Raw genomic sequence first — 13552 nt, 5'->3', positions numbered from 1 at the left:
ACGCAGAGGACCGGAAGTCACTATGTATATTACAACACAGCAGCTACAGTCAGCTCAGTGTTGTGTGTACGGGTGTTGTGTGTGAGGCAGGTGGAGAGTAAAAAAGTCTTGTTTACGCAACGTAAGGGGAAGCTAGATGAGCAGGGAAGACATTGTCCGCTATTATGTGAGTATTTTTTATAAGAATTTATCTTTGCTTTTCCAGTGACATCCTATAAACCACACAGAATGCCAAAAATGCACTCGTGACACCGTGACAATCCTCGAGTTTTGTGGCTGACCATTCACGCAGGACCTAACAGCAGCTGACAGACAGACAGACAGAGCTGACCCGAGTTGACCAGAGACATTTTTAGACGGATTCTCTCATGTCAACCTTCATGTGAGTGTGTATGTAAGAGGACAGAAGACACGGAAGACACAGAAGACACAGCAGTCATGGACTCCGCCGCTTCAGAGAGACACTGCTCGGAGCTGGTGGCCAGAGAGAGGAGCGGACACACAGCTGTGGTGGAGGACAACCTGCTGTATGTGTGGGGAGGATATGTGGTGAGAGGACATCAACAAACATCAACAAACATCAACACCACATAATCAAACGAACATCTTGTTTCAGGGGTCCACCAGTTTGCCTGAGGGCAGCTATGGCCTCACACTGACAGTTAATATTGACTAATAATACAATTATAATGTATAATAATACATTTTTACTAGCACACACAGTTCATAGTCACGTTGCTAAATATAACACATTATACTCTGGAACAATTTACTACCATCAGTAGTTGTGTAGTAGTAATAATAATAGTAGTTGTAGTAATAGTAATAGTATTATATATAGTATTAATAGTAGTAGTAGTAACAATTGTAATAGTAGTAATAGTAGTAGTAGTAACAATAGTAATAATAGTAATACTAGTAGTATTAGTAATAGTAATAGTCGTAGTAGTAGTAATTATAATACTAGTAATAATAGTAGTAGTGGTAGTAGCAATAATAATAGTACTAGTGGTAGTAATAACAATAGTAGTAATAATAGTAGTAGTTGTAATAATAATAATAATAATAGTAGTAATAGTAGTAGTCATAATAATAGTCGTTGTAGTAATAGTAGTAATAATAATAGTAGTAGTTGTAGTAATAATAATAGTTGTAGTAGTAGTTGTAATAATAATAATAATAGTAATAATAATAGTAGTAATAGTAGTAGTCATAATAATAGTCGTTGTAGTAAGAGCAGTACTAATAATAGTAGTAGTGGTAATGAATGATGATCTTATTGCTGCTCCATGTAGTTATTTCACTGTAAGACACATTGTTATTCTCCACAGTCAGTTGCTGATAATGAAGTTTTCCTATCCAACAATCAAATCTGGGTGTATGACCTCCAGCAGGGCGTATGGTAAGAGAATTACACAACTATATTTCAAATCTTCTCATGGTTTGTTTCCTCTCCTACTGATAACTGACTGTCACTCAGACATACTGCAGGGTCATTCAGCGTCATCTGTTTATTTTTTTGTGTTTGTTTTGAAGGGAAGTGTTTCACATGAACGGGGAAGTGCCTCCCCCTATGTCTGGGTCCTGCGGCTGCTCTCTGAATGGACACTTGTACATATTCGGAGGTTGTGATGTCAACGGACAGACCAATCAGGTTAGACTGATACATGCACTCTGTTAAGAGTATGTTTTACAATTTAATGCTTGACAGAAGCAGACAAAAGATGTACAAAAAACAGATGACAAAGTGATCCTTGTTTGCCCTCAAACAGATTTACTGTGTCAACCTGACAGACGGTAATTACACGTGGAGGAAGATCACACCTGAGAGAGGCTGTGCTCCCTCACCCCGTGACAAAGTGTCCTGCTGGATTCATCAAGGACGGTAAACAGTGTGTGATACTTTTTACTGGAGCCAGTTCCTGCCTGCTGAACCTGTTTTTTGTTTTTTTTAAATATTTGTTTTGTGTTTCTTTATTTATTATAATCCAGGTTAATCTACTTTGGAGGGTACGGGCACAAACTACTGGCTGATATCGACCACAGGAACAGGAGCTTTATTGTAGATGAAGCAGCATGGGTAAGGCTTTTTATGACAGGGTTGTGTTTGTGCCTGAAAGTGAGACTTCTCAGCATGTTTTTCCTTGTCTTCTTGTGTTATTGATTAGAGCAGTGTTTCCTAAACTTGTTATACAGGCCTAAAATGGGTATGGGTAAACAACAGATTTGTGTTTGTTGGTCCTGACCATTTCTATTTTCCTTTTTGTGACACATAACATCTCTCTTAAATCACTTGTAATGACCAAGGCCATTTGTTTTCAGGTGGAGGACGTCTACTGGGGATGGAACAACGAGGTTCATATATTTGACCCTGCACACGCCAGCTGGAGTGAAGCACAAACTCATGTAATTTAGTCACACACAGTTTTATATCAGAAATCAGAAATCTCATATCAGTATCAGAAAAGTGACTGTGATTGTTTCTGTGCAGGGACATTCTCCCGCTCCCAGGGCCGCTCACGCCAGTGCCACCACTGGTTGTCGAGGATACATCTTTGGAGGCAGAGTCATGGTGAGAACTCGCTTTTTTTTATTTGTCAAAGCAGTGAAGTCTCCAATTTGTGACTTGTAAACCTCCTCATGTCCTTTTTTTTTTTTTTTTTTAAATACAGGAAACAAGGAAAAGTGACATTCACTGTCTGGACTTAGAAACATGGACCTGGTCAGAAATGTGCGTTTGGGATTGTGCTGTGTTTTTGAATTTTTTTTGATTCCAGCTGATGATGTTTTAGTCGTCAGTGAGGTGGGAAAATAACAAAATTATTCTATTTCTTGACCTCATTTTGACATTTTAGCAGGTGTAGACCATATTCTAAAATACACACTTATAAAAACCCTCCTGAAAACCCCATCAAATTATACCTCAGATTATTTGTTGACTATAATCTCGAGCTATGAGGAGGTTGGAGTAAAGATGCCCAAGCTATTTTCGCAAATCTGTGAACATGAACAACATCTGAGTCACCCAGACTACAGACATGTAAGAGTGAGCCCTCGTCTGCACTACAACAGGTTTAAATGTGTGGAATTAAACATCACAGCTATTGTGATGATCAATAACTGGCACAAGTGTGTTTTTCAACCACATTTTTTGCTAAAACTATGTGTTTGCAGAGTTCCCGTGTCGACGTCTCCTGTGGGCAGATCGTGGCACTCACTCACAGCTGTTTCAGACAGGACCTTGTTCCTGTTCGGAGGTCTCAGCTCAGACTGCAAACCAATGAGTAAGGAAATGCACCCATGGTAATTTGTTTGTTTTTTTCGCCCATTTTTTTCATGTGTTCTTTTGATGTATTCTTCATACAGTTTTATTTTAATTAAACAAAACACGTCTTCTTCCGTCAGGCGACGGGTGGCTGTTTGATGTCGAAACAAAGAAGTGGACAGAAATTGAACATCCACACGAAAATAAACCAAGGTAGCAATTTATCAGTCATTTGTTGTTGTTCATGTTTTAATAAGCAAGTGAAAATGATTTTTACTTTCTTCTGAACTAAGGTTGTGGCACACAGCATGTCTCGGGAAAGACTCTGACGTTGTTGTGTTTGGTGGAAGTTGTGACTACATCCTGCTTGTTGACACAGTGAGTATCACAGAGAAAAACATCACAGGCGTATGAATATATGTGGAATACAGCCAAGCTTGTCATGCTAAATTTAAGTAAATTCATTTTAAAATCAACAGTTCAAAACAAACACAAACTCTAAATAAATATTAATGAAATAGAGACTCTGTCCACTGATCATCATATCTTGTATATTTCTCTTTTTAGGGTCACTGCAATGATGCACTCGTTTTCCAGATGCAACCATATCCCTTGTTCAGGTAATAAATTAAGTATTATTAGTCAATTGCAGAGCATTACAGATATGACATTATCACTTATAAAACTCAAGTGGAAGTATCTCATTCATTAACAATGCCGCATTACATTCGCAGGGGTCGGGGGCTGCAGCCATTTTTGACCCCAAATATAATTAATCTGGAGCCACAAAACCTATTTGACCTATACAATGAAGATAACATATTGTATAAAGTTATATCATATATATAATTTTTTACGTTCGTGAATATTAAGAACTATACAAAAAAAGAAAACTGTTGACATCTAATAGCTGCCGACAAAGGAAAACACACACAAAATTTGATATTTTTCTGTGCTTCCATTGTGGAAAATTTGAAAAGGGGACCCACGGAATAAAACAATGTTTAGATTTTATGTAGCTCATGCTTGCATAAAAGAAACCCTGCTGCCATAAATATGTGGATGATTTTGGGGAGGTTTTTAAATATGTAGTTTGACAGAGACATAGGATGTGACGCATATTTTTAGCTGGAAGCTACAGGGAGCATATCCGTTGTCTCTATTTGCATATCACGGTATAGCTACGTCAGTTATGTAACTGTTACTCCAAACAGGGACTAACAGCTTTCTTTCTCTTGACAGGATTTGTGAAGATTTCATTGCAAAGAACGTGAGGAAAAACGCGTTGCTCAGAAACCAGCTTCCCCTGCTGCCGCCCCAGCTACTCAGCACCGTACAGAAGAGGATGAATTTCTACAGACCTTCCAAAAAGCAAACATAATCTCTAAATGCAGAGAACATTTTCATATCATTGCATTTTTTTATATTGTTATTTTAAAGAGGCAACAAACACCTTTCCTGTCCCTGGTGCTTCCTGTGAGAAGACATTGGTAAGGACACACAGGTGCTGGTGTGTCATTTAGTTTTTGGTTGAATACAGAATCACAGTTCCTTCGTGTTGTAAACTGATTTGCCATTTTATCGACAAAAACTGTGTCTATTTCATCTTTATTTAAGGACTGTGCTCTCTGCAATGTCTGACTCACACTGTAGGGTTCCATTTTTTACGTTACTGTTAACTGTGACGATTAAATCACACAGTTTTTTCAAAAAAAGGTAATCTGTGGTGGATTATTGAACAGCTCACACACGCAGACAAACGTTGTGTTGTTTGTATATGTAATTGTAAAACCATAAGATGCCAGAAATATTTTCTTAAAGCTGCAGGACTTTTACTGTAGTAGTTTTACAGTAGTTTTTGTTCTGAAAATGGTGAGATGTCACCTGTTTGCAGGCTGTTGCCCTTGGATGAAACTGGTACTAAGTTTCAAGACAAATATTATTAATCTTGCTCTATTTTTAACTTAATTTTAACTTACTCTCTGCAACGCAATATTCTCACATTGTAGGGTTATTATTTTTATTTTAAAGTATTCTTCTTATTATGGTGCTATATATTACTGATGACGACAGTGTTTATGGGATGTCTGTAAAGATTAAATGACACAGTGAACAGTTTTTTCTTGCCATGGATTATTGAACATGCACACAGGCGAATTATCAAGTTTTTTTTTTATTATTTAGTGTCCATAATTTTGAGGAAGTGCACATTTCCTTCATGAGTGACAGGGTGTGTGCATGCACTGCTCTACCACTTGGTGGCAGCAGACATCTGTGCTTGAATCAGCAGCTCTGCAGCTGGGTTAAACTGAGAGTCTCTGTGTTGCCACACATTCCTTCTTCATTAGTGTGAAAAAGTGCAGGAACTGTGGTCAGGAAGCAAAAAAACCCCTTAAATAAACAACCACGGCATGAAAAACTACAGACCTATACAATGAGAGCACTCAAGTGCTGGTGGAAAATGTTATTTTTGTGCATATAAGAAGAGTAGCAAGGCCTAAAGAATGTGCCCCCACTTCTCAAAGCTTCCACATTTTAAACACCAGTGTCGTCTCCTTAGACCGATGAACAGAGTTAAGTTAAAGTAAAGTCAAATAATAGGTAACCTGTCCTCTGTGGGAGGGCAACAGAGACACCTTACCACTGCAAACAACACACCGAGGAGGCCTCTGTCTGTCAGCGGCTCAGGAGAACCCTCTGGCATGTGCTGCAACTCTGTTAAGTAAGACTCTGGTATAAGCAAAGCCATGGACTGCTGCACATATGGAGTTTATCCAGGGAAATGCATAAACACAATGAAGCAGCCTTCCCATGAAGCAAGGGGAATTTGTCAGAAAAGAAACCCTGGTTCCCTTATTTATCAATAAAAACAAATGCCCTCTGCAAACCGCTGAACACAAAGTGTCTCTGCTGCAGAATCCACAGCTGGGTCAACTGTACTCTCGCTCAATAGTGTCCATCAGCTCCTCCTCTGATCCATCGTACATGATGACAGGCATGGTGAGAGACGAGCTGTCGCAGCTGCCAAACGTCCTGGGGAGAGTTTGGACGCAGGTTAATGAGGTGCTGACGGAACAACTAGGAAATCTAATGTGATAATGTTGTGTTTTCATGTTTGAGTTTGCACACTCATCATCAACAGCAACAGACACTTGGTTATAATCTGATCCATGTGCTATCTCTCTCCATCTCTCCAAGGTGAATTTGATCTGGCTCCCGGCTCCAGCTTTTACTCCTCCTTTCACTGTTGTTGTATCAGTCGATGACTTATTCATCAGAGTTGTTTGTTTACTTACGATTGTTTCTCTGACGTGGAAACAGCATCCAGCAAAACCCCTCTTGTCAGAAAGCCCTGTGAGGTGGACTGACACAAACCAGAGAGGACACACAAATCAGTAACAAGTAACACATATGGTTTTTGTGTCTACTTTTAAAAGCAGTTTTACAAACTTATCTATAGTGAACTTTGCTACATGAATTCATCAAAGTGTAAATAAAAAAAACATAAGTCTCTTTGAGTGTTGTTTTTGTTTGTTGGTGAAGGAAAGAAAATACATTTTATTAATGCCACCAATGGTTTTAAATGTGTTTTTGTTTAATGGCACATTCTAAATGTTTAAATATGTTTTATAAAGGTGTATCTTTATAAAACAAGCAACTTGTCCACATTTGTATTCCATTTTCCATTTGTTTGCACTCTTCTGTTAACTATTGTACTTTTACTTTAGTTGTTTAGTTTTTGGAGCATAATTAATGTGGGTATTTTACCGCATCATAATGAAAGCACTTTTCATCTTCTTACCACCTGTGCTTGTTTTATAAACTCATCCATCTGCTGATGATCTATCATCAAACTAAACTGTGAGTCTGTGTGAAGAGAGCAGGGAAATAAAAGTGCTTACACTATGCTGAGTGGCACACGTTGCTGCTGCTCGGCTGTTAAAGTGCGTAAAAGCCTCGCTGCTCTTGTTGTTTACATCTCGTGTTCCACAGCGGGGGCCACGTGGCTCATCGGCGGCGCTGACCTCGTCCTCCGTGTCCTCCCGGCTGAAGTGGCACAGTCCGTACGTCTTAGATTTGACCAAAGTCTTCTTTGTTTGCGCTTTCTTTCTTTCCTCCTCATCATCATCATCTGCATGAACCGTGTCCAGTTCTCCATCAGCAGCAGCAGCAGCCGCAGCATCGTCGTCCTCCTCCCCGGATAAGTCGGAGTCGGGACCCTCGCTGTGGCAGTCCTGTTGCGCACGGTTGCGCGCGTTGCGCAAAACCGTGTGGATCTTGAGAGGCTTGAATGCGCGACAGTCCCGTTTGCGTGCAGTGGTTTGCGTCACGGTCACTTCACTGACGCACGCAGGAGCCACTTTCTTCCCTCGGCTCGGTCCGCTGCCCATGACCGCTGCTCCTTAAACCCGCACAGGTCCCATTTCCAAATCTCTCTGCTCTGGCGCACAACTGGCACAAACTCGCAGAGTTGAATATTAACCAACACAGACTTTGAAGTCGAAGAATTTGAGTTTAAGGTCAGTTTTCAGTCATGGCTTTGGCTCCAAAAGTCCATTTCCTTGAAATAATCTCGCGCTCATCATGTGTACATCTGGAGATGTTCGCGTACTCCGTGTTCTGACTTGACCCAGAGCCGCTGCCTGTAGACTTCCCAGTAATCCAGCATCAGGAGGAGAAGAAGCTGTGGACCCGTTACATAACACCAGTTTGGCTCAGGACCCCTGGGAGAAAACTCCGCCTTCATATAGTGGGAAACACACACCCTTTAAATGTTTCCATTATTTCTACTCAACAAAAGGAACTTCTACTTCTTCTACTTCTTCTTATTTTCTTTTATTATTTAGAACTGTGTCTCTCATGTGCACAAACTTTAAATGATTTCTATTTCAAGAAAAGAAAACTGAACATTGACATATGTAGTCATTTCCTGGCCTGACACAGATTACATAAGAATTTAGGAGCAGTATAAATGAGAATGAGGAGGCTAATAGGGGCAGTTAGTTTGATTTATCCGTGCCACATCAGCAACAATGAGCCGCCTTTTGCCCGTCTGTGTTCAGCTAACACATTTTTATTGAGCCAGGAGAGGTCAAGAGTGAGTGAGTTCCTGTCTGCCCTGCCAGGTCCGGGAGGCCCCTGAGCTCACCAGTCCCCCCCAGTGACTGATTAAGACTGAAGATGGAAGGGGGGGCATTCCTTTCCAACAGCACGGGCTTCCCAGAGATCCCTCAGTACGCTTTTGTTTGGTCCACTTGCACTTACAAAAGACACAGTGGGGGCTACAGAGCTGTCCTACAAGAACCCAGAGTTAAGTCCACCAGCGAGAAAAGGAGTTGTTTGCCTATCTTTCATTAAGTTCCCTCTTTTCTTGCCTTGTATGTGTGCACATATGTGTGTGTGTGTGTGTGTCAGACAGCTGACCTCTCTGGAGGACGACCAAGTCAAAGACACCTGCTGGTGAAGCAACTGGGCAGTCAGCAAGTCCCAGATGTCTCATCAGGGAAATTCCTGGTTTCTGTATGTTTACAATAAACGGTGCAGTGTGATGTGTCATCAGGGATTAGGGAAACGTGTTAAAGTGCAGCCACTATATTCACTTCATATAGCTTTGTGAGGCCACAGCCAATTCCTTAAAGGGAAAAAGAGAAACAGAAACACTCTCCTGTCAGTGCATTATTAGATCTGGCTTTACCCAAAAGTCTATTAAATCCCATTTCAGTGAAAGAAGATTAACTGATTATTGGCCTTTGCAGAAAAAAGTAAAAGCACATGAGCAAACAAGAGTCTTTTCTTTGTGTCAGGGAGTCTTGTTTGTGTTGTTTTCAGCCCACATCTTTGTTATGCTCTGCCTGCGTCAGTGTGTCATTAAAAAAGATCAGGCGGCCACATCTGGAGAAAAACTCAACAGCTTCCAGACGAGCGAGTGAGCGAGCGAGGGGGAGGAGGATCTGCCACAGCTCAGCTTCCTACATAACTGTGGTTTCCCCTGATTTCTCCCCAGCTTCAAGGATTTTCCTCCACCATGGACAGAGGATTTGGACGTCCTGTCTTTGTGCTGCAGGACAAGCCATATTGGGTTGCTTTTAGCATCGTTGTGGATACTTTTATTTCTTTTTGACATTGAAATGATCATGACTTCATTTGAAGTGGTCATTTTTGAGACAAAAAAAATATTGGATATTTAACAGGCGAGTAAACCTCACAGGGCCTCTTACCCACACCAGGTACTCTTTAATTTAAAACACAAGTACGTTTTGTTCCACTACACAGTGTCATATAACATTTTTCTATAGCATGCAATTACATTCTAAGTATAGGGGTGAGATTTTTCCACAGGCAGTGGATGTTTTGAGTTTTAAAGGTCCCATATTACACCCTATTTCTCCAAGTTAAACTAGTTCCCTGGTGTCCTAATGAACATGTCTGCGACATGCTTTGGTCAAAATACCATAAGAATGAAGCACCACAGCAGTTCAATCACCCTGTCAAAACGGCACTGTTCAGAACGCTCTGTTTTGTGCCTGTTACCTTTACATGCAAATGAGACACAGGTAAACACACACCCACTTCGTACAGGAAATGATTTGCTGATCATGAAACCTTTCACATATTCCGTGTGTTCTAGAGCTAAATATGTGTTTGTACGAGTCTTCTACGGCTTTATCCTCCACACGAGGGTCACAGGGACACACATAGAGACACACATAGAGACACACATAGAGACACACAACCATCCACTCTCACACACAATTTAGAACGCCCATTGACCTAATCCCCAAATATCTGCATGACTTCAGCCTCTAACACCACATAACCTTTACATCCTTTACTGAAAAAAGATCCTGACAGTGACTGCACTCAGCTAAACACAGGGACGTTGTAACTTAGACACAGTGACATAAGGTTGCCAAGGCAACGTCCAGCGCAGCCAGGAGGAGTCGAACTGTGGGCAGCCTTATTTATCTTTGAGCGATCCCTCTTAATCTGCTAGATTACCACATGTAAATTAAGTCTTTTTTGCTGTTGTGTTGACGTTGGAACGACGTCACAGAGATGACCTCGTGACCTCGGGGAGAACAAATTATTTCCAGTGACATACAGTACCTCATATATTTGTCACTGACAGCTCAGAGAACACAGACGTCAGTGATTTAGATTATAGACAGCAGATGGCGCCAGCGATCAAGAAAAGGCAATTGCACAGTGTCAACCTTTTGATTTAAGCCAAAGAAGAGACTGAATGTTCCTTTGCATTAAATATATGCAAACCTCAATGTTTTAGTTCAAATTAATGAAGCTTTGTTTAAACCACAATGATATCCTGTCTTTTTTTTTACTTCTTTACTCGTCTAAATCCATTTTTAGCTTGACCTGGACCTAATGACCCTAACAGGAATCACGGGGTCTGCAGCTTTAAGAAACCTAAAGGTTCATTGAGGACTTGCAATCAAACCATGGATTAAAGAAATTAAGATAAATATTCAATATTGTCATTAAGATGTGGCCTTAGTGACGACTATTCCCTTAATCCTACTCTGCCTTTAGACTGTGGTGAGGATGCAGGCTCCTCCTGCTTAACTGCAATCACAAGATAAGATAAGATAAGATTTGGAGTGTTTATTAATCTTAGTGGGGGGGTTTGGGGTGTTTCAGTTGCTTGAGATTGATAGCAAAAATAAACAACAGGCCTATAATTAAACTACAACAATATATCATGAGAATTACATTTAAAAATGTCATAAAAATACAAGACAATTACATATATTGGGGTTCCTGAACATGAAGGATGTTTAAAACGGATTAAAACCGACCTTGAAGCGTACAAATGCCCACCTTCACATAATAACTAATGGATTAAGAACAAACACAACTACTCCTCGAGCCACACTCCGTGGTCACTCCACTGCAGTGACCCATCTTTCTGTCCAAAGGCCGTGTAATCAACAGAAAAACAATTACTGCCTCTCTCAGAGCACTCGATAGCAGCATCTGCTCACTTCCTAATTACCTGCTATAGGTAAGAGGCTTAATTTGGAGAGGAAACTCACGGCAATCAATCCTTGCATTATACTCGGCTTGTTTGTCAGCGTCCTAATGTGTCGGATTGGAAGTGTCAGGTCTGTTCAACTCAATTGAGCTTTGATTAACTTTTTATTTCGCTTACCCACATCCTGTTTTTTTTTGTGAATTTTGTTTTGATTTTACTAGTCTTATTTTACTAAGTGTGGTGTTAACCTGTTTCTGCATCTCTCCATTGGTTTAGAGCATTTTTATGCCTCACACGTTAGTTAATGCCAGTTAAACTCTTAGCATTGTCACTTTATTTAAAGTGTTTGATTGTTATAATTTAGGAAAGAGAACTATTTAAATAGAAAATCCACCTTTAACAGGGGCAACAGGATTGGTCTGTGGAGCCACATCTTGCATTTTGAAATGTCACAAAAAAACCTCGAGAGGAATCGACTGCCATAAAGTTTAATAGAGAAATCCACGTTTTCCCAGAGGATGAATCATTCTTCTTCTTCAGTTTTTCCCCTCTGTTGCCATGAGAAAATATTTTTGCATCAGCTATGAATTCACTGCTAATTAGCAAATGTTGGCGTGCAAAAAAAAAAAAAAAAAAAGAATCATCTCAGCCTGTAAATGCAGCCTCAGACAGCGTCTGTGTTTTCTGTATCTTTAGCTTTATTTTCAGGCTATTTTTGGACTAAATGTCTGCTGTTGAGAACTTTTTAAAGAAAGTTTAAACACTTTAACTCTTAGTGCTCATGCACTAGTTGTGCAGGAGTCACAAAATTAGACTTAAAGTGAACTTTGAACTGTGACCTACTTTCCAAATTTCACAAATTCAGGATATAAGACACTCTATTGCACATTCTTATAACCTCTGTGTACAATGCTCTGGAGTAAATCAAGAGGTCTATTATGATATAAATGAAGAGCCCATTATGTTAAACACCTTAGTTCTTGTACACAATGGCGTATTAGGACTGTTTGATGTTAGAAAAATAGGCGTAGAATAACAATAAGGGTGTTTCGCGTTGACTTTAACAGCTTGCTGCTAATGAGGGGAAACGTTTAGTCAATAATAACGCTGCGTAGATTCCCTCCCTGGAGTCTGATCTGTACGCTAAAGAATGTCACTCAAGGAATTACCTCAGCACGTCCGCTCCATCTGTGACGTGATGCTAAAAGACTGAGGCTGAGGCTGCGTGAAATCTAAGGCAAAAAAAACTCACCAGCTGATGATTCAGTGAATCACAGGATCAAGTTGTTTATTTATGAGCAAGATCTTGGAAATAAATGGAGTTTCATTGAACCAGACTTTCATTAAAGACCGAATAAGGTCTTTTCGGCTTCATCTCTGTGTAAAGTTGGTTGACTATGAAAACACAAACTCACACCTGTCAGACAGGAAATGTGGATAATAACTTAATGACTTTAAAGGACGATAATGTAAACCACAGAGGAGCATTTATGTGACACACCATGACATTAGAAGAAACATTGTGCAGACAGTTATTTTCTTTGAATATGCTCGTTGTAGCAGGAACATGTGAAATGTGCATGATCACGGAGCTGAGACACACACTCACACACTCACACACACACACCCCCCCACACACACACCGCCCTCTCTGTCAAACTGGCTCTGGATTGTCATAGAAACAAAGCTTGTGATCCAAACCCCTCTCCTGTTCTCTTCAGGTTGCATAAATGTCACATATATATCTGTTGGAGTCCTGAACCGTATATTTTTTAGACAGACAGGGCCCATAATGATGGCAGCCATCGACAGACCCATTACATAAGAAGAAAGTTTTTATATCATCAGACAGAGTTTGTACAAGCACCATTTCTTACTACAAATCAGATTTTGTACAATCGAAATCAAATCCTCTCAAAGCACAAAAGCCACAGCTGTTGTGTTTACTCCAGGATGTTATCAATTAAATAATAACAGGACTTTATCCTGTTTGTGCAGCTTTGTCCATTCACTGGCTCTCTTCTGGACCCCCTGCACCTTTTCCTCCTACCTTCAGAATGTGTCGGAGCAGAAACACCAAGGGAAGGAATCAGTTCAGGTTTTATGTGTGTGTTGTTTAGACAGAGAGTAAAAAAAAAAAAAAAGAGAGACAGAAAATCACTGAGAAAAACATTCTGAGCTGCTGTTTTTCTCTTTGTGAGAGCACTATCATAACAGCCCTCTGTGAATGTGGATATTATTCAAGTAAATCAGGGCGGGTTCAAGTGATTAAAATGTTGTTTTAGGTGTTTTTGGGG

At 40.2% G+C, this 13552-nt stretch overlaps 2 protein-coding genes across 3 annotated transcripts; one reads left to right on the top strand and one right to left on the bottom strand.

Annotated features, from left to right (window-relative positions):
- The first annotated feature begins 63 nt into the window (after positions 1–63).
- Positions 64–5337, top strand: LOC310944168 (kelch domain-containing protein 1). Of its 2 annotated transcripts, XM_083909872.1 has the most exons (14): positions 64–166; positions 293–549; positions 1332–1402; positions 1537–1654; positions 1773–1885; positions 1993–2080; positions 2323–2406; positions 2492–2572; positions 2673–2731; positions 3175–3284; positions 3406–3478; positions 3559–3643; positions 3833–3885; positions 4508–5337. In XM_083909872.1, the coding sequence occupies exons 2-14, from the start codon at positions 439–441 to the stop codon at positions 4644–4646; spliced, it is 1185 nt and encodes a 394-aa protein (XP_083765998.1). In that variant the 5' UTR covers positions 64–166; positions 293–438; the 3' UTR covers positions 4647–5337. The 2 variants fall into 2 exon arrangements, with proteins under 2 accessions (XP_083765998.1, XP_083765997.1); XM_083909871.1 differs by having other exon boundaries at positions 77–549.
- Positions 5338–5764: 427 nt separating this feature from the next.
- LOC310944101 (uncharacterized protein) lies at positions 5765–7656 on the bottom strand (the record flags this gene model as incomplete). Its single annotated transcript, XM_083909779.1, has 3 exons — positions 5765–6298; positions 6562–6629; positions 7168–7656. The coding sequence occupies 3 exons, from the start codon at positions 7654–7656 to the stop codon at positions 6196–6198; spliced, it is 660 nt and encodes a 219-aa protein (XP_083765905.1). The 3' UTR covers positions 5765–6195.
- Between the last annotated feature and the right edge of the window lie 5896 nt (positions 7657–13552).

The sequence above is a fragment of the Microchirus variegatus genome (assembly GCF_963457635.1).
Source record: "Microchirus variegatus genome assembly, chromosome: 2".
In the NCBI taxonomy this organism is placed as follows: domain Eukaryota; kingdom Metazoa; phylum Chordata; class Actinopteri; order Pleuronectiformes; family Soleidae; genus Microchirus; species Microchirus variegatus.
Note: the sequence above shows the minus strand (reverse complement) of the source record. Positions and strands in the feature narration are given on the sequence as shown.